Below are 20,782 nucleotides of genomic sequence, written 5' to 3' on the forward strand. Positions count from 1 at the left end.
CAAAGTATTAACAAGGGTATAGAAAAGGGAGGGATGGAGTGGTCTGCTGTAGTATTAATATCAAATGGGTACCAATCAATAGACGATATATGAGAGGGTTTCCTTTTCTGTCAAAAAATGGTACACTATAATTATAAAAAAGTAACAACGGTTAGGACCTCAGGGCGAAGACCCATTTAAGCATCTTCCCATCGCTACATCCAGTGTACCAGGAAAACATTTGTCCCCAAAAATATATTTATTATGGCAAAAATTACATTACATCTTTAACTCCAAAGCCATGTTACATTGCAAGAGGAATTTTACATTTTCATAAATTTACGTTGAGGAACGTACTTTAACTATAAGGGAAAACTAAATTCTCAGGGTAATCTTTTCAAACGTACGGACGATGTATGAAATTTTGATACACGTCGTAATTATCGAAAATATGTAAACAACTCTTACCAGCAGGAAACTCCAAACATAAGCAAATGCCTTGAACATGATCAAATTTACGCAAATTAAATCTGCATAGATTCATTTCAATCCATGAGAACAACAGATGGGGCCAACTAATAAAGTCAAGTTTTTTTGTCAGCAGTAATCTTAATATCCTTTTGTTCTTTGTTTCCATAAAGGTTCTGATAAAGTACTAGCAGCTCATTCTCTAGTTTCGCAAGACGGATTTTGTTCTCCGTTTCTCCAATGCGTTGTTCCGTCTCAAGCTGTGAAAAAAATCAAAATTGGTTGAAAATTAAAAGTTGGAATTATAGGTGAATGTAATTTTCATTTCTTTTCATTCGTTTTAGCACTATTCTGTAAGGTTTTATGTAATATAAAAAATGCTAGGAAGATCATAAAATGGCTGCAGTCCCATGATTTTCTACATACTTTTTGAAGAATAGAAGGTCCCATAAAATTTAAAGAATTTATATTTTTGTACACTATTTTTGAAGGAGGTTGGGAGGTTCGGGGATAAGTGGAACACCGAAAGTGGGATAGAGTTATTGCATGAGGACATAGTCTACTTTGTTTGTTGTAATAATTTCTTTCCTAGCTTATTCCCGACTTGAACTTTCATTCCATTTCGCCTTTGCTTTAGTTGTGCATAAGTACGCTTAGTGATTGGTCTAAAAAAAACCTCACGCTACGTTCTCAACCAATCAGAAGTAAAACCAAAAACAAACGTGACTTTTCCCCGCATTTTGCGCCAGCTACAAGTATTTGCTTCGAGTTTTGACTCGTTCACTGGATTGCCTTTAAAAACATTTCACAGGATAAACTTGCGGTATCATTTAAAATATGGCCCTGTTAGTCGTACCGTGCAAGTCGTACCCACCTCTTTTTTCAGTTGTTGATCGAAGGCGGCTTCTAATTTCTCTCGTTCATACAGAAGTTCTTGCTCTGCTTTCCTGGATAAACAGAGAAAGTACAATACAAGTATTTGTTTTGTATTAGTAGTCCAAAGCTCAAACCACCAACAAACCGTACCAAACAAATACGTTCTTTTAATGTTATTCTTAGAATTTGGTGGTATATAAAGGTAGTCTTCTCTAGCTGTTAATTTGCTTTATTATGATTACACGACAACAGCTGTTTTTGTTTTGAAAACGAACTGAGAAATTAAACCAACACATCCAATTTCCAATTTGATTGGGTATACAAGGCCCCACAAGCTTCAAGCTTTAAATTCAACCGTGTATGAATAAAGATATTTACTTTAAACAGTAAGTTTTTATATCAGATTACCAAACAAGCAGAAATAAAAGAGAACATAAAAAGGAGAAAAAAAGCCTGATTTCTATCATACCTGGCCAGCATAATTTCCTTCTCCTTCTGCAGCTGCACTTCTTTTAAGTGGATCTCTTGTTTAAGAGCATCGCTGAGTAAGAAGAACACAGAAAAAACATCACTCAACTTGTACTGTCATTACAGCTGTTACCGATCACACGCGCCCTCCAACGACATTTTTCTTGTCTGAAAAATGAGTTTTGATGGACGTCAATCATCCGTTTCCATCGCCAAACACATCGACGAGACGACGCAAAGCCTTACATGTAACTTTTGTTTACAGTTATGAACGAGTTATCAGCAGTTATGACTTCGAAAGACTGAACGGACCGAACGTAGCAAAATAAACTTACTGGCCGCTTTACGGCCGGCTCAAATATTTTCCGAAAAACGGCTTGGAATGTCGAAGAAGAAAGCTTGGTTTCAAGAGAAAAATGTCGTTGGAGGGCGCGTGTGATCGGTAACGGCTGTAAATAAAGAACGCGGTTTCATAGGGTTTAAGACCTACAAAGATCTGACCTATTAACTACAGGGCTCCTAGACCAGGGTTCTTTCTAGGATTTATCGTTTGGAGGAGAAGTCTCAGGGTCCAGGGGCATGCCCCCGGGAAATGTTTTGAAATGAATATGCACTGAGATGCAATCTGGTGCATTTTGAGATACAATAAGTGTCCTAAGACAGGGGAAACTTACTTCATGTGCACTGATCGCATCGCGTCTGGATGAATCTCCGATATAGATAGTTATCTACTAAAATGATAACAATATTTTTTGGGGGAAGCTGGGGCTTCTACCCTTCAAATACCCTAGATAGAACTCTGTAGACAGAATAAAAGAATGCTCTGGGCTCCAGTGAGAAAAAATGAACCACAACACATTCAAAAATCACCGTTTGTATTTACACATTAAAAACAAATCAACCGTTTGTATTTACAATACCTGCTGTCGGCAACCCCGCCTGATGATCTCCAGTCTATGCACTGGCGCAACATTTCATTTCCTTGCACAATTCTCTTTAACACACTCTAAAATAGGCAAGATAAAAAGTTTTACGATAAATGGACTAGAAGGTGTTATATTTTTTTTTTTTGAGGCAAAGAAAAACTAGCTCTCAGTAAATACAGACAAAGCATACCCTATGTTAAAGTATGTATCAGCTAGTCTTCCCATACCACCAGAGCCATCCTCGGAGACCCAGGGGCAGTTAGTGGGGGCGGGGAAAAGTCTATACGGGCGAAAAAAAAATCGGCGAAAAAAAGTCATGATTTTTTTTCGCCCGTATAGACTTTTCCCCGCCCCCACTAACTGCCCCTGGGTCTCCGAGGATGCACCAGAGCTTGCCCTGCAACTCCCTTTCCCTCCCTCCCCCGTAGATGGGATGCTAGTCCATTGCAGAGTTAACATTAAAATTAATTAAATCAGCATTAAAATTAATTTATACACCGGGGTGGGAAAGGCACTGTGAAGGTGGAGTGTCAAGCCCAGGAACACTATGCAATGACTGACCAGGTCTAGAACCTGGGCTGTTCGATCCAGAGCCCAGCGTTCTTAGCAAAAGGCCATTGGACCAAATTGTTATGTATATATTGAGCCCTTTTGCCGATGATAACTGTATGTTTTAAATACAGATGGCCTGCAACAAAACTAAAAAGTACACTTCTAAGATTGTGCCAAGGAGTATGAACAACATTCAAATTCTGTAAAAAAGAACTGTCCCTAAAATGATCACCGCATCTATTCAACTCTCCAACTGATGGTGTGTCTTATAACCGAGTGTTTTTGGAGAATTTTCAGTTTGGAAACGTGGCATAACAAAGTTACCAAGTTTGGGGTGTTTCTTATAACCGAGTGCGCCTTATAACCGAATAAATACGGTAATAATTTAATTAGACACTGAATTGAGGTGATGTTTCAGACATTTACCTTTTGTTCCTTCAGAAGCAATTCACTTGGGCTCAGTTTACGAGGTGGTGTTTTTGTGGTCCTCGTGCTCTCCAAATCAGCTTCCTGTTTTGGCAGGGCGGAGGTTGGAGGTGAGGCAAGGAGCTGACCCTCTTCAATGACTCTTTCTTTTTTGTCAGGCTCCTGACTGCATGAAATACCTTGACATCCAGTTTCGTCTCTTGATTCTTTTGGCACTGTGTCTAAGACACTCTTTGGAGAGAAATCACTGGTTGGACTAAACCTTGAAGACAGCTTTGTAGCATCGCTATCAACTGAAATACTTTTGACACTAGCTGACTGTTCACTTTCATAAGATAAAGGTGGAACTGGAGCCAGTCTCACATTGCTTGTTTGTGCATCACTAGTTGTAGATCTGTTGCTCTCCACTGTGTCTTTTTGTGTCTCTAAATTGTTTTCAACAGATGAACTCTGCTCCGGGCACAAAGTTGAAGGCATACCAGCAATACTTTTCTCTAAGTCACCTTCACTTCTAATATTGACAACTCCAGGACTGTGAAATCTTGGTGCAAAGGGTCGTCCCCTTCCTGCATGACCTATGTCGTGTCTTCCAAAAGGCAGTCTGTGCCGTTGCGCTTGGTTTTGCACTGGACCCAGTGGTCCAACTCCAAGCCATGGCTGCTGCCCTCCTGTTTGGAATGGCAGTCCAAATGGTAGCCTAGATGCGAGGAGCTGCTGTTGTATGAGTGAATTTCTATTCCATTCTTGAAACATTGCTGGGTCAAAGACACCAGGTGGAATAAGTGGAGAGTTACCAAACTGGTGCCTTGGAAAGCCAGGTTGCTGCAACCTGGCGGCCATAAAATTTGCCAGTAATGGATGAATCTGCTGATGATGTCCTGGCCAGTGAGGAGGGTTGCTGAGTAATGGTTGTTGCATACGAGGTCTTACTGTGTCTGATGCAGGAGGTGGTGCAGGTACAGCAGAGGGTGATACAGTTGTGCCATTGGGTGACAATGGCTTAGAAGGCAAAGGGCCTGTGTTACTGGATTTCGTCTCATTCTGATGAGAAAGCTCTTGCTGGTGATGCCTTGCAACAGGTGGCATCTGTACACTTGAAGAAGAACACACAACATGTGGTTGTCGAGGAACACTACCTTGACCAAAGCCTGACCGATCCCTTTGAGAATGACACTGATTAGAAGATAGTGCTCTGTTATAAACTGTAGCAGAACCTTTTGAGTCCTGTACTTCTGCGTCCATTCTAGCATTTCCCACATCACTTGCTTGATTCATTTTCTTATCCTGTTGGGACAAGCTTCTTGACACAGATGAACCTATTTGCTGGGGTAATCTTGATGAAGTATGTGGTTCTTTGTTGTAGCTATCATCAGAATCAAAGGAACAGAGTCCCATTCCTGAGAAGCGATTTGCATTAGGTGGTCCATGATGTACAACACCTTTAATCCCAAGAGTTTCTAGTGACTGCTTGTTATCATACTGCATATGCCTGCTAAGTTTTTGGTCAACTATTGCATGGCTATCATCTACTTTACCTAGTCTTTCTTCACCTTCATGGCAAAATGCACAAGAAGAAGCTGTAGGTTGAGAAGATGAAGAACTTATGCTCTCTGAAAGGCTTGATTCTGAAGCATGTCCTTTTGTTGGACTCCGTCCATGACAAAACTGGCAATGTTGCCTGACTGGTCTTTCTGGTGAGAGTGAGCCAAGACTAACAGAGTCACTTGTGTTAGTTTCCATCTCACTGTGTGAGCTATCATCTCTTCTTGGAGAGGGTGCAACCCCAGGTGAACTCGGAGACACATATCTTCCTTGAGATGGTGCAACACTACTTGGGAATGTGTACCTCCTTGGAGAGGGTGTAATATCAGGGCTACTTAGAGGGAACTCCTTTCCTAGAGAAGGTGTCACGACAGGGCTAGTTGGAGACACATGCCTTCCGGGAGAGGGTGTAACACCAGGGCTACTTAGGGACGCATAACTTCCTGGAGAGGGTGTAACTTCAGGCCTACTTGAAAGGAATTCCCTTCCAGTTGAGGGTGTCTCACCTGGTCTGTTTGCTGACACATACCTTCCTGGAGACAGGCTATTTCTGGTACTTTGGCTATCTGGTGTTGAGTATAAATTTGGACCACTGGCTTCTGGAGACTGTGCTTGTCCTTCCCTGATTAATGGCAGTGTCTGTGGTTGTCTAAGATCTTTTTGATTATCTGTTGATCCCTTGTCATGAGTATGCTTTACATCTGTCACTTGCGATATGCCATATTCGTGAGTCCCATTGCATTTCATTTCTTCATCCTTCATAGGCTTCTCTGAGTGTGACTGTTGTGCGGGCACACCATTGCTACCACTGCTATATTAAAGAAAGGAAATAACAGCAACTTATTGACAAGTTCCTTTGGAAACGTTTGCACTCAGGTGCAAATAATGAGAACTCTGGCTAGCCTGTTTTATGACCTTTCAATTTGGAGTTTACAGCACTGACCATTGGATCACCACTTCCCTGATTTTGAATAGTTTGTTAAAATGTAAAATGATCAACTACAGTAGAACCCCGGTAGCTTGAACTCGGATAACTCGAACAACTCCACTAACTCGAACTAAATTTCGTTTCCCTTGAACAAAATTTGGGTCAAATTTACCCGGATAACTCGAATTCCGGTTCTTGCAACTTGGCACGGTTGCCCATTGATTTGAGCAACGAACAGATCACGTTTTTGACAGCCATTTTCCACTCTTATCATAAGAATGTATGGTCTTGTTAGAGTTTCTGACAAGATAAGTTTAATTTGCACTGTACCATAATTATACTGAAGTACTGAAAAATCGGTTAACTATCAATTATTAACTTGACAAATTAAATATGCAATTGACCCCGATAACTCGAAACCCCGCTAACTCGAACTGTTTTTCATTTCCCTTCAGAGTTCGAGTTACCAGGGTTCTACTGTAATTCGAAAGAAAAGATGTAGCTTCATAAACAGTTTAGTAAATTTATCATCTCCTGACTTATGTAGAGGTTTGAACATACCCATTTATCTCTTTCAGAACCCAAGGTGAACACGGAGAACCCTCTGATCCAGTGGGTGGCGCCAAAGTGTCAGCAGGAAGACTGACAACTTTCTTCACTATTTCCTGAAGGGCATTCATAAGAACCTCTTCCTTGTTGCCTTCTAAAAACCAAAAACAAAAATCATAACCAAAAATATCTCTGCTAATTATTTTTTATTATATTTTCTATTACCTTTGTTGGGGGGGGGGGGACCTCCATAATCTGCTTGGTAAAGTGTCCAACACATTACATGTACCATTTCCACTAAGCTTTATCCTATGTCGGTTGACAGGACACCGTATTAAACTGGCACCTTTTCATAGGTGAACACCTGAGATTCCTTTGAGGGCGTACACCTTATACAGATTTCATTGTACATTCAAAAGTGACAGAGTGTGCAATTATTGCAGAAGTACCGTACTTCAGTAGTTAGGCAGAACCATGTCAGTAACCCTGGCAGCAGAAAAACTGTACAAAAAAACTAGCATAGCTTGCTGCCTCAGTGACTTATTTAGCCTGCAAACACAGACATACCGTATTTACTTGAATAAGCGCCGCCCCCGAATAAGCACCCCCCTCGAATAAGCGCCGCATTTGGGACAAAAAAGTTTATAAGCGCCGCCCCTGAATAAGCGCCGCAGTCCCGATGCGGCGCTTATTCGAAGAATTCCGCCTTGCTAAAAACTGCGCTTCAAAGCAACTCCAAAACAAACTTGGACATTTCTTTTCATCAAGAGCGATGCTTTGCAGTTCACAGTAATCGTTTTACTGCTCGCCCATTAGTTTTCTATCCAACATTCTTACAATACGTAGCTCTGTAAATGTTGTGAAGGCCGCGAACCTTGCCAGGACAGCCAGCGCTACTTCTCTCTTCAGCAAGAGGCGAATACTGACAATCAGAAGACGCTATTTTCGATAACTGCAAAATATTTTATTCTTTGTGGCGTCCAAATTTTAAATAAGCGCCGCCCTCAAATAAGCGCCGCCCTCGAATAAGCGCCGCACTTGTGGCGCGAAAAATTTAATAAGCGCCGCGGCGCTTATTCGAGTAAATACGGTACAGTATTTATAGTCACAACGGGTGGAAATATGTCTGCATTCACAGGCTAGCAGTAACCTGGTCATTGTTACAAGTTATCAAATGAACAATATTTCTTGTCAATTTGTAAAATCCAAACTACATGTAATGCATCCAATCAGAACAAATTGCATAAAGAGGAACACAGAACTTTTCAACATCTCCATTCTCTTTACCTTGTCCATTTATAAGAAACGTTGTATTAGATGACTTCTGCTTTGTTGCAGAACACCTCAGTTTCCAAAGAACCATTTTTTCTTGAGATTCAACATCAGACATAGGACGATTTAAATGTTCAACCCTTGGGAAGTCATTCCTGAGAAGCTTGTCTTTCCCTACAAAAGGGGAATTAAATCCAGTTCAGTCAAACATTCACAACTATGAGCTTACAGCAAGGAGCCCAAAAGTGTGACCATTTTTAATTAATTCACATTCTTTCATGCAGTCATTGTCCAATCAGGATCCAAAGACAGCTTCCAGTTGACTTCGGATTGGCTAAAGATGATTCCCAATCCTTACTGCACAATATTTCTGCCTACAATGTTTATGTAAGTCTCACATGAAGGAATGTTTACGAGGAAAAATAAAAATTCCTCCACAAACTAACCTTTTTTTCATTATTTTTGTGATGTCCTTGCAAAACAATAATAATGAGTAGACAACCTCAATGCTATTTCAAACTGACGTTTCAAGCTCATCAAGCATAATTTCTCAAACAAAACAACCCATAATGGCAGACCAAAAAACTTTAATGCACGCTTTAACTGAAGTGGAAAGTTTCTTTGAATTCATTTAACAAAAATGTAACAAAACCCGAGTCTGCACAGTATGGACTGGAAAACAGCTTTAAATCTGACGAAAAGAATGTGGAATTAATTAAAATTACATGTCGTAACAATAACAATTATTGTCGGCTCCTTGCTGCAACATCCTGTGTTTCTACAGAAATTTACCTGTAACTACCATACACAAAACATAGAAAAATAGGTACATCTTGGGTGAATGTTGTTTACAATTAATGCAGTCTTGTTTACAATCTTGTTTTCAAGGCAAAATTTACACAAACCATGCACAAGAAGAAAACTATATTTATATAAAAACATGTGATTTCCTTTATGGTAAATAAAGTTTAGAAAAAAACTTGCAATCATTTCAAAAGGGGAAATGTATTCTCTCATTCAAAAAATAAAATATTTTTTACAGTCAAACCAATACTTTAAATAGCCACCCATTAAATGAATTTGTAAATCCTTTATTTATTTCCAACTTCAGTATTGTAAATAGACATGCCAAGGCTGGGGGCTAGCTAAAAACCAAATGGTTAATTATTAAAGCCTCAAGGCAAGATTCAGTTTAATAATAAAATGATTATGGGTTTAGGGGTGTCGAATGGTAAATGCAAGACTTTGCAAGACGGCGAGACTGATGTCTTTTCTGCAAGCTTGAGACCTTTTTAGCCTTGCAAAAGAAATAAAGACTCTTAGAAGGTGTCACAATTTTTTTGAGACAATGAGACCACTGAAATTAAGCAAAAGTTTTGCGAGACACGCATTTTTGAAAGGACCATTCACCAACCCTGGTTTAAAGATGATTTCCAGTCCGTACTGCGCAATCTCCGCCAGCAATGTTTGTGAGTCTCACAAACAGAAGAATGTTTCCTAGCAAAAATAAAAATTCCGCGACAAAAGTTACCTTTTTCTTCATTATTAACGCCAGATATCCTTGCAAAACAATAATAACGAGTAAAAGAAGCTCGACGGTATTTCAAACGGACGTTTTAGCTTATCATGAATTCTTGAATGAAACGATCCGTAATGGCGAACTAAAAAACTTCATGTACGCTATCACCGAAGTGTAACTGTAACGTTTCAACGAATTCAAAACAAAAATGAAAACAAACCCTGAGTCTGCGCAGTACGGACTGGAAATCATCTTTAACTGATCACTTAAATCTGAATACAGTACATAGTGTATAGAGTTTCTTGTCCTAGATATTTTGTGTTGGTTTGTATTTCTATTATTTCTTTGCAAAATAAATACATGTATTTCTATTATCATAAAATAATTATTACACAAATTGTGAATTCTAAGATACATACTGTCCAAGGGTAAATCATCTGGATCATCACATGTTAATCTTTCTTTGGTTTCACACGCAAACTCTACTGTTATAGTCCTGTTGCCAAGGAAACGCCCATGGAGCATTGCTACTGCATCACGGCATTCGTCAAGTGTGCAAAATCTTACAAAACTGAAAAACAAATAACTATGAATAACTATAATTTTCATTCAATAAAATATTTTTGACTATTTCTTTGACTATTTTAAATTTGTTGAACAACCACTCTCACATGAAAAAGATTCCATTATTTCCCAGTATGATAACAAAATTTTATCACATTAGTTTTGTTCAGATTTTGAAAATGTATATTTATTGAAGGGAACTCTGCTCGTAGAGTACCCTTCTAAATACAGTGTTTTGTCTTATTTCGGATAATGTAATATTTTCGGTTTCAAGCTGTATAATTTTTAACATTTTATTCGTTTTTCTTGCTTTCTGTAAATGGTTTCGTATCGCGTGACGTCAAATCTCCACCCTCGTTTGCGCGTTACCACGTGAGACGCGCGGTACCTCAGCATCGAGTCACGCGGGTATACTCGCGATTCCCTTTCGTGGAGGCCATTTAACTCGCACTCGTTCAAAACAGTCAACTTTAAATACCTTAAAGCGGCGTAAATATTTCCTAACGCCCATTTAACGCAAGGAAATAATTAACTGTGCAGCTTCAGTAAGAGAAGAAGACAAAAACATGGCCATGGAACCAAATGACTCGATGAATCAAGATCGCTTCTCCGCCATCTTGGAAAATCAACGCGCCATTATGGTGAACCAAGCGACGATCCTTCACAATCAAAACAAGATCGTGCGAGGTCTGGAGCAGCTATTTACGTTCTTCCCGGCTCTTCAAGGCTCTATTCCGATCCAGAATACTCTTCCTACCACAGTAGCAGTCGCTCCGATCCCTTCGATTCTCGGCAGCGGCGAAAACTCGCGAGGAGAGCAGCCACCAGCAACCACCGCCACACAAAACCCAGCTGGACCGCCACCTTCCGTTTCACCTTCCCCGCGCGTGGAAAACACAACTCCGATCAACACGCCGACAAGGCCTCAAGCTCCGTTGAATTCCAGCACGCCGTTGGGAGCGACCACCGCCACACAAGGCCCAACTGGACCGCCACCTTCGGTTTCACCTTCCTTGCGCGTGGAAAACACGACTCCCATTAACACGCCGACACGGTCTCAAGCTCCGTTCTATTCCAGTACGCCGTTGGCAACCAACCCGTTGAAGGCGCTTCCTTCAAGCGGAGCTTCTTCGCCGGGTTCGGACAACCAGAACGATGTTGCACCGCCGGTCGTGAGATCTGCTCAGTACATTTCTCAAGAGGAGCTTACCCAGATCAAATGCAAAGCTTGCTCGATCGGCAACTTTGCAGTACAACTCCTAAGGCAAATCTTCACGCAATCCGAACTAGACAACAAGAATTGCACGGGAACGCGAGGCAAAGAAGCTGTAGATCCCGACAGGCTTCGCTTTGTGAAGGAGACCGTCTTTGATATTTACGCCATTGCGGCAGATGAGAAGTTGAATACTTGGAAGCATTGTGTCAGAGCAATTGATGAATATCTGAGGCGACCAAAGCGAATGGCTAAGTTGAAGATAGAGAGCCCCCTTAACAAAACTGCAATGTTTTAGGCCGAATCTACTACTATCGCAGTATATTCCCGGTATATTGTGTACCAAATACATGTTATGTTCATTTCATTTCATCCAGTGTTACTTTCATACAGAAAATTTGTGGGGTGGGGAAGCATTTCAAAAGTGCTTTGAATATCATTTGTACTCAGTTTAGGGACCGGTCATTATTTATGTAGAGGGGGGGAGGGAAAAAAAGAAGGGGGGGTCAAGGCTATTTCAGAGTGGCAAGAGGGGGGGCTAAAATTTTTTATAAAGAAGTTTAGGGGGGGATAAGCAGTTTGAGGTGGGTAAAACAGTTAAATAGAACAGTGCAAACACCATATGTGAAACAGTGAGATGCTAAATTGTACAATTTTATGCTATTTCTATTGTTTTCTTTTGTTTAAACTCCACTATTATGTACAACTTTAGTGATTTGTATTTTACAGAAATACTGTTTTCACTCTAAACTCCATTGTTATCTTAAAATTAATTTTAGTTAATAAAGAAACCAGACCTTTATAATCTGCTTTAATATCTGGTTTGACTGAAATTATTTTCTTTTTACAAAATGATTATCACTGCAATAGCCCAAGAAGTAATAAAACATGATATTTATGACAACAAGAATTCAAAGTAATCCCTTTACAACTTTAGGAAAATCATTGGAAAGGAATTATATTTTGCATGGATATTACATTTATGTTCACCATGAGAGCATAATTTGTAAAAACTACCACTTTTCCAAAGTTAAGGAGTTAATAATAGAGGTATGTTTACTATACACATAACTCATCCAAAAATTTGCCGTATTGCTGGACAAGTATCCATAGCAAAGAAGCCTTGGTTGACTAAGTGTTGATCCATCCTTTTTGCATTAGAACAAGTGTGCAATTAAGATTGTATGTAACATGCATTTAATAATAAATTACTTGAGGCATATAAAGGGAGATATGAGGTGGGGGGGGGGTCATGACGTAAATATTGAATAAAGAAGGGGGGGTCACTTGCTACTTACATGGCCTGGAGGGGGGGCCTTACAGAAATTTTGATCTTTCCAACATATTTTTCCCTCCCCCCCATAATGACCGGTCCCTTAATTGATCACAGAAAAAGAAGGCTATAAACAGTTTTGTATTCGAATCGTGATTGAATTGCAACTATTACTAACTGTAATTTCATTTTCCTATTATTTTTTAGCCAATTTTTTACATAATTTCTAGTTGATTAATTTGTAACTTCTTGTTACCTTCTAATAGCAATTTTTAATTAGTTTGGTAATGAGAATTAACGATGTGATCATCTCAGGAAATTGAGTGTATTAAAAAATTTGAGGGAGATAAAACTCTGACGCCAGCAAGAAAATCACTTCTAATGTTATTTCAGCAGAATTTTCTTGTAGATTGCATTAAATTTTAAAGTCAATTTCCTTTGATAAATTTTTTAAATCAATATATTTACAGAAATATAAATTTACTTACTCATCAACTGTACATTTCCTTTTTTTACAAAAATTACAGTAAAATACCGATTTCTCAAAACTCCAGGGAAAACAAAAATTGCTCCATGAACCAGAGAGGTTCGAGGGATTTGGGTAAAAACTACAGAGAAGTCCCATCCAAGGGAAACAAAAATTGGTTTGAGAAATTGGAATTTTACTGTATGATCATTTCGTATATAACTTGGGTCATTTCTTGATTAAGTAACAACCGTAAACAAATGCCCTCTTAAAATCATGAAGATTTTAATTGCCTCTTAGAAGCAGACAGAGTGAATGTTTAATGCAGAATAGAGGTCTCACCAGGGAAAATCCTGATAAGTGACATGACCCAAAAGAAACAATGATTCCCTTTCAATTTCTAACAGCAAGCATAAAGTACCGGTACTGATACGTTAATTCAAGGTTTACTGTAGTTTCTGTATGGCTTTTTCTCATGTGACCAGTAACAGTCTGATCGACCATGGCGAAAATCGAAGGCCAACAAAAACTAGGCAATATTCAAGGTGACACTTGCAATCTTTTTCTGAAATAAACTTGTATACAACTAAAGGTTATTAAGTAATCATGAAGGTTGAACAAAAAATTTTTCAAAATGTAATTACCAGTAAGTACGATGCTCACTGATTAATTTTTTTTTGACAAATAATTAAACTAATCTGTTGCCATAACAGAAGTTGGCTGCAGATATTATCCAGAAAGTGACTTGTGGATACTGAATGGGGATGCTTATCTGACCTGGTACCTCAAAGGCTACCAAGGACATTTTTATGATTTTTATTTGGACAATACACATGTGTAGTTATTACATGTACATGTAAACATTTGTGAATAATTAAATAATGATACACTTCATTTGCTTGATGTGTTTATGATGGGAGCTTTTGTAGCACTTGTAGCAATGCTGCCTTGTTGTCACAGCCAATAATTTATCAAATAGGATGACAGATGATATCCTCTGTTGTTTCAGAGTTGGAATTTCAAATCTCTAGCCCTTGTCAGAAATAACTGGTAACAATGAATTTCGCTTGTATAGTGTAAATGTAGTAACGCAGGTCTTGAGCCCTGTCATACCTTTGGAAAACAAACATTTCACGCTGCAACCAGAGGTAGAACACAAAATGATGCCTGTTTCCTGGAGGGGGGGGGGGGGGAAGAATTGAATTTTTATTACCGTAACAGAGACCAATCTGGGTATGGTTCAAGCTGTTTTGACCCATAAAAGATACCACTTTTCATGCCTATTCGTCTAGACTGCCATTCCACAGTAGGACAACATTTTTAATTTCTTCATATTCAACCTGAAACAAGTCCTCAGCTAAAAAAAAATCAGTGTTTTGCTCTGAACACCCTAAGTGAGACCAAAATCTGAAATTTACATCCCTAAGCGAGACAACAAGCATCCTGGTCCCTTTCATGTGGGAGTGGTCCCACCCCACCCCACCCCCAGGTCTTGTTTACTCATGCTCGCTTTGTCATCTGTCAGATTTCATCCTGTAACAGAGTTAAATGAGTCTTCCAACTTACCTTCGAAACGTGGATCAATCACGCAAATTATTACCATCAAAAAGTTTTTAATCTTAGTCACACTTAGAACTTTAAGTAATGTCTGTTTTTATTACTAATAATAAATTTTACAAATCACTTCAAACTGGCCAGAGGAGCAGAAAGCAACAAAGAATACAACAAAGCAAAAGGATAAGTTAATTTTATTTGCAAAACAGTTGAATTCATACTACCGGTATCTAAAATAAAACCATCAAGGGGGTAGCTAGCCTTTAGGCCTACAATTTTTCAGCTTAAGTTCATAATTATTTTTAAAATGTACAGTAGAAAAACATCTTGCAACTCTCCTTTCCTGATGAGATCAAGGCTCATCTAGCAAGTGCAAACTGCAGAGCCTTCTCGATTAGTCAGGTAACAGGCAAAGGCACAGCGGCATGTTGTTAAAGAAAAGTTTGTCTATTTATGAACAAGTGGAAATTGGTGCAATTCCTTGTTACATGTATGTCATGTTAGTATGACATACTGTATGACATACATGTATGTTACATGTATGTCATGTTTGTCATGAGCATGAACAAACTGTTAATTGTTTATCACTTACTGGTACCAATAAATCGATAATAATAATGGTATTTTCAGCCAAAAAATATTGTCATGGACTATTTGTTGCCCCCGCAGGGTTTTGGCCCAGAGGCCAAAACCCGAGGAGGCATCATTGTAATCCGCGCGAATATAGAGTATATATAGTATATACCAGGAAAATTCTCGATTTGATCAATTTTTGCCCGCAAATAGTCTTGGGAGTTGTAAAATGCCGACAAGCTGAAAGCCCGCAAGTAGGTATCGGGAGTTGTAAAATGCCGACATATGGTGATTGGTCAATGATGACGCAAGTAAACGATGATTGGGTAATGATGACAGCCCAAGCATGAGCACGTGCACAGATGACAACAAGCAAACAAACGACGCTTGTAAAGGTTGATTAGTTGGGCAGAATTTTGAAAAAGATAATTTGAGGTTTTATTCGAGGCCTATTCATTTCACAATGTCTAAAAGCCGAAAGCAATGCAATTGTTGAAAAGACTTCGCGATAATTAACTAAGTAACTCGCAGAGAAGTAAGAAAATCCACATTTTTTACATCTGAGTGGCCGAAGAAGAAATATGTCTAGGAACACGTACGAAAATATCAAGCCATATCTTCAAATTTGTCTGCGATTTACGATAAGCAAACCTTAGTCCTTGAAAACCACGATTTACCAAGCGCAAACTACTTGAACGGAGAAAAGCCTTGATCAGTCTATCTCCGAACGAGATTTACAAGAAATTTAAAAAAAGATCTCAAGATAATCGTTTAAGACTCGTGGCAGGCGAAACCGGAAACCAGAAGCGAGCAACTTTTAGAAAGTCAAGCATTTACATTGTCAAAGGTGAGAAATTCTTTCGTTATCCTTTCCTTTTAAAAGTTGATCGTTGTCATGAAGCGTGATTTACGATAAGAAAGCCTTTGTCCAACTGACCGTGATTTACCAGGCACAAACTAATGGAATGGAGAAAACTTCAAAAGTCTTGATCGGTCCACTTCCAGATGAAATTTTAATTTTACAAGATGACATGCGGCAACAAGAAAAGAAATTCAAAAGAGATCTCGCGGCAGGCGTTTGCTTTGACAGAGGTAAGAAATTCTTTCGACATCCTTTTCTTTCTAAAGATTGATCATTCTCATGTCATTCTTCATGCTCGGGCTCTCAGCCCATATATTTATAAAACAATTGGGCCGGCTCAAATGGTAATTTTAAAACGTTTTGCAGTTTCTAAAGTTTATCCTCGCTGAGATCAAGACTTTACCACAGTGAAGTGAGTTCGATTCGAGCCTGCAAAGTGGCCCATTCAAAGCGACGAAGTCGCGAAAACGAGCCACGCAAGTCGCGATAGGTCGACCGTCCTGGCGTGTTAAATTAATAAAGACGACAGACATTTTCTAAAGTCTAGCTTGAGTCTAGCTGAGATCCCCCACCACAGCAAAACATGACAAAATGATGTCAAGATGCTGTTGCGTTCTTGTAATTAAATGATTTACCGTATCATAATTAATAATCATCCAAAATAGAAAATTAATTTCCAATCAAATTAATGTCTGAATTGTAGAAAAGGATGAACAGCACAGAAAAACCGATAAACATCGTCGAAACTTCGGGGGCAACCTAGTGTCAGCTATTTCTAGTTATTGGAGTTGACGATTTATTTTGGCAATAGATCTTTCTTGAGTAGTATACGTTTAATGAGAGCATTTTCACAAAATTTTAAGAACTAGAGAATTTATGGGTAAGTGTGGAGCTCCACTTTTAGGCTTGGCTTAATCTAAATATCAATTATTATACTAACCCATAAGTATAGCCGCCTCCTTTTACATTTGGTGGTTGTAAATGGACATCTTGTACATTTCCAACTTCACTAAACAGCTGCACAAGCTCTTTCTGCAAAAACACAAATTGGATCTCACAAAATAAGATTATTTTTTTTAAAGTTAATGCGATCCTTTTTTTAAGTAAAATAAGAAGTGATTGCTAATTGGCCAGCAGTTTACAACAACAACAACAACAACAACAACAACTACCAATGATTTAATTTTGCCAAAAAAATATAGAGTATGATACAGCATAAAAAAATAAATTTAAATAGGCAAATAAACTCCTCATGGTTTTCAAACATGGCAGATGGTGAGTAAGAGATAAGTGGCTAAATGCAGAATTGCTTCTAGCTTGTTAGCACTTCGGTTAGCACTCTAGTTATCTTAAGTAGCACTGACGCAAGAGTGGTTAAATTAACTGTAACAGTGACACAGTGTATGTTGTTCAATTACATGTATGTCTATCAGTTCTGTTGTTTTCTTAGGGCCTGCATGGGATGCCAGTCCATTGCGGCGTTACCCCCAGCATAGACCCCCTCGCGATCATAATTGCATGATGGGTAATCAGCGCAAGATGGTGTAAATAACTCTTCCTGATTTGAGACACTTAGCTAGGAAAACATGACAAATGGCTACAAAAATGCCACTGAGTAATTTTGGACACCTGTAGAGTTCACAGTCTTCTATTTTTCCGTGAAGTTGTAGAGATCAATCTTTCGTTCAACGAGCCGCCTTCTTGGTTCCTGAACATGAGCTAAAACTGGGGAGAGTGCAAAAAGCCTGTAGGTAGGGGTATGTTTTTTTTTCTTGTGGGTAATGAGGCCCTGTTAGGGTAAATTCCGAAGGTGACATGGCTCTGAAATGGTGACATGAAGAAGCTGAAATGAAGATGAAAGACAAGATGCTCCCGTGAAATTACGACAGTGAAAAAGAAAAAAGAAAAATCGACAGCGACATTAGCGCTTTTTTAAGCGGCAGGCTTGTAGCCAAAATAGCCTGGCCTTTTATGTTCCCATCTTACACTTTGTAACGTTAATTCTTATGCATTGAACAAATGCAATCTTACGATCTAAGCTATAGTAACAGTTCATTTTTCGGTTGAAAATTGCTGCTACATAATGATCCCTCATTCTGGGAATAATTCACTCTGTGTTCAGTTTTTCCAATTTTTGAAATTTCGACATGAAAAGATTTAAATTTCAGATGGGGACATGAACACCCCCCTAACAGGGCCTTGATAATCTAAAATCTTTCTTTACCTTTGTGATATCGTGAGGTAAATGTCCAACATAAATAGAGAAAAGTTTTTTTCGCCATCTGTTAAGTTCACGAGGGGTCATATTTTTTGTGGCTGTTGTCCATGCTGGGTCTATACCATCATCTAAATAAAAAAAAAAATCAAATAAAAATTAACACTTAGACTATTTCACTCAAGTTTTGCATTAAACCCTTATAAAAATTAACTGAAAAATCTTTAGTCAGGGCATAAGCTTACAAGAGCTTGCTTCAGCTTACGAAAGCTCGCTTCAGCTTGTGTTTTCTTTCACAGAGTGCTTTCACTACAGGTTAGTTGCTGTCAAACCATTAGACCACTAGCCTTCCCACAGTCTGTCCATGTAATGAAATTCCAGTTTACGTACTTCCATACTTTCCCTTAAAAATATAAGCTTGTGTATAAGCCGCACCTTTTTGCTGAAATTTTGGGCTCAGAATGGTGGGTGCGGCTTATCTTCAAGAACATTGCTTTTGAGGGGTGTCAAGTCTGGGATCAGAAAAAGCACTAAAAACCTTACGTAAATAATCATTTAACATATTGAAACCCGCTGTTGTCTATCATTGCCTTTGGTAAAAGGTCTGGCCCCTAAAGGAGCTGTTAATGCCTCAGTCTCCAATTGTTCGTACATGACATAAGCTTTGAATGGCCAAGCTGGGGGTGAGACTTATCTACGAGTGCGGCTTATACATGAGTCTTTACGGTATATTAAAACTGCCCCCCCCCCTCCCCCTCAGAATTTCCTATGACCCTCCCTTGGGGTTAGAATGGATTCTGCCTGGAAATGCACAATACTTAATTATTATATTCTAACCACTGTCAGACAGTTGCCACTGATAACCAGCTCTTGACTGCTGGTTGAGACTGTTTTCAAGTTCAGGGTAGGACGCCGACGGACTCCTCTGTGAACGTCTGTCTTCTTCATCTCCACTTCTTGTTGCCTACAAATTTTCAAATTGAATTATTAAATTTTGTTTTTATTTATGTATTTTAATGCCATGGGCTGTAGGGTGATCTTTGTTTACGTGTGTGTTTTTTGGTCTTCTCAATGACATGCAGTGTACATTGAAAAAAGTCAGGGCCGAAAAATGTAGAGACAAATAACTTGTTAGCAACTGTTCCATATGTATTTTAAAAAGTTAAAACTGAAGAGTGAAATAGAATGGCTATATTTGGAGAGGATACCACATCAGCGCTAGCTGGTTTTCATGTGGGTCCTCGATCCAGGTTGAATTGGAATTTGGAAATGTTGGTTTTTTAGGAGCAAGGAAAACTGTAGAACCTGGAGAAAAACCCTCGGAGAAAGGTGAGATTCAACAACAAACTCAACCCATGCTCATATGGTACAGGGCCGGAATCGAACCCAGGCCACATTAGTAAGAGTCAAGCACTCTCACCACTGTGCCAACGCTGTTCCCCAAAATCAAATTCCATTTACAAAGTACAGTCAACTCTTGTTATAGCGGTCGTGCTCAGGGCGTCGTTTATTGTCCATTATAGCAAGAGTCTGTAATAGCAGGAGTCATTTCCAGTCAAACCTAATAGCGAGTGTCCGCAATAGCAGGGTGCCCACAAGGCAAGAGTTGACTGTACTCAGCCGCACTTCTTGGTTGGGAGAAATGTTTCACCAGTTGAAAATAATGTAGAATGTTTGATTCATAATGGTTGAAAGAATCAAGAGGGAGAGACTGGACCTAACACCACCCATGTACAGTGATGGCAAAACCACAGTTGTATTAATATTTTTGTCTGTTTTATGCACCTCATATTACACAAAGGGTTATCCCAGAAAAATTGTGTGAATTTACGGGCTTTAAAATAAAACAGAGAAAAGGCATGGACAGTTTAAGCCTGCGTCAACTTTTTCCACAGATGCAAGCCATTCATACAATCGTTTTCTCTAATTAATTTTACAAACATAAAGTCAGTGAAATTCATGCCCATTAACGTACATGAATAACATGACAGTGGAAAAATTTATCCATCTTTAAAGGCAGACTGAAAATTCTCATGGGAGCAGGGGTGGAGGTGGGAGGCAGGTCTTTGGCTTCGGGAATCTGGTTGGGAGAGAGGTCATGAGGTTGTCCTAAGCTGGAAATCCAGGCGGGAGGGTGGTTCAATAACCTTGCCATCTATTTTTGAGTGTGGATTTATTTCTGGAAATACCCTTCATTTGCCTCACCAGCAAATTATAATTAATATTAATGGTCTTCGGTTAGCTTTCTGTCTTTATGTTACATTGTAATAAATATGATTCAACTCGAGAATAATTGATAAATTTATCAATTATTCTCGAGTTGAATCATATTTATAAAGGGATAACACTTACACCTTCACTTCTGTCAGAAGATCGACCACCTGTGCCAGTTGTAGATCTCGTGACAGAATCCAAAATGTCCGGATTCCCTTTTATCAACTCAAGCAAAGCTTCCTGGAGTTGCTGCTTGCTTTTGCCCGTGGCACTAGCCGCTATATCCTCAAGGGTGGGCATTTTCCTTGTAGCAACTTGGTTAGTTTGGACAATCCATCATCTA

At 39.1% G+C, this 20,782-nt stretch overlaps 2 protein-coding genes across 3 annotated transcripts; one reads left to right on the forward strand and one right to left on the reverse strand.

The window, feature by feature from the left end:
- Positions 1-398: 398 nt before the first annotated feature.
- LOC144653369 (uncharacterized) lies at positions 399-20,782 on the reverse strand. 2 transcript variants are annotated; one of them, XM_078513344.1, is made up of 12 exons: positions 20,578-20,782; positions 19,063-19,189; positions 18,235-18,356; positions 16,951-17,042; positions 9,925-10,076; positions 8,002-8,160; positions 6,727-6,868; positions 3,696-6,045; positions 2,712-2,797; positions 1,793-1,864; positions 1,322-1,394; positions 399-707 (listed from the first exon to the last, which is right to left on the reverse strand). In XM_078513344.1, the coding sequence occupies exons 1-12, from the start codon at positions 20,737-20,739 to the stop codon at positions 564-566; spliced, it is 3,681 nt and encodes a 1,226-aa protein (XP_078369470.1). In that variant the 5' UTR covers positions 20,740-20,782; the 3' UTR covers positions 399-563. The 2 variants fall into 2 exon arrangements, with proteins under 2 accessions (XP_078369470.1, XP_078369469.1); XM_078513343.1 differs by having other exon boundaries at positions 3,696-6,048.
- On the forward strand, positions 10,180-11,730 carry LOC144653370 (uncharacterized). Its single transcript, XM_078513345.1, has one exon. The coding sequence runs from the start codon at positions 10,636-10,638 to the stop codon at positions 11,578-11,580; it is 945 nt and encodes a 314-aa protein (XP_078369471.1). The 5' UTR covers positions 10,180-10,635; the 3' UTR covers positions 11,581-11,730.

This window comes from Oculina patagonica, chromosome 5 (genome assembly GCF_052425735.1).
Source record: "Oculina patagonica isolate OP01 chromosome 5, crgOcupat, whole genome shotgun sequence".
NCBI classification, from domain to species: domain Eukaryota; kingdom Metazoa; phylum Cnidaria; class Anthozoa; order Scleractinia; family Oculinidae; genus Oculina; species Oculina patagonica.

What these genes read in the sequence shown, in the direction of transcription:
- LOC144653369 (XM_078513343.1), bottom strand. Translation starts at nt 20,739, where the DNA reads ATGCCCACCCTTGAGGATATAGCGGCTAGTGCCACGGGCAAAAGCAAG. An exon ending in AGATGATTTACCCTTGGACA is followed by an intron (nt 8,161 to 9,924) that starts GTATGTATCTTA and finishes CCCCTTTTGTAG; the next exon opens with GGAAAGACAAGCTTCTCAGG. An exon ending in TGCTTCTGAAGGAACAAAAG is followed by an intron (nt 2,798 to 3,695) that starts GTAAATGTCTGA and finishes TGCCTATTTTAG; the next exon opens with AGTGTGTTAAAGAGAATTGT.
- LOC144653370 (XM_078513345.1), top strand. Translation starts at nt 10,636, where the DNA reads ATGGCCATGGAACCAAATGACTCGATGAATCAAGATCGCTTCTCCGCC.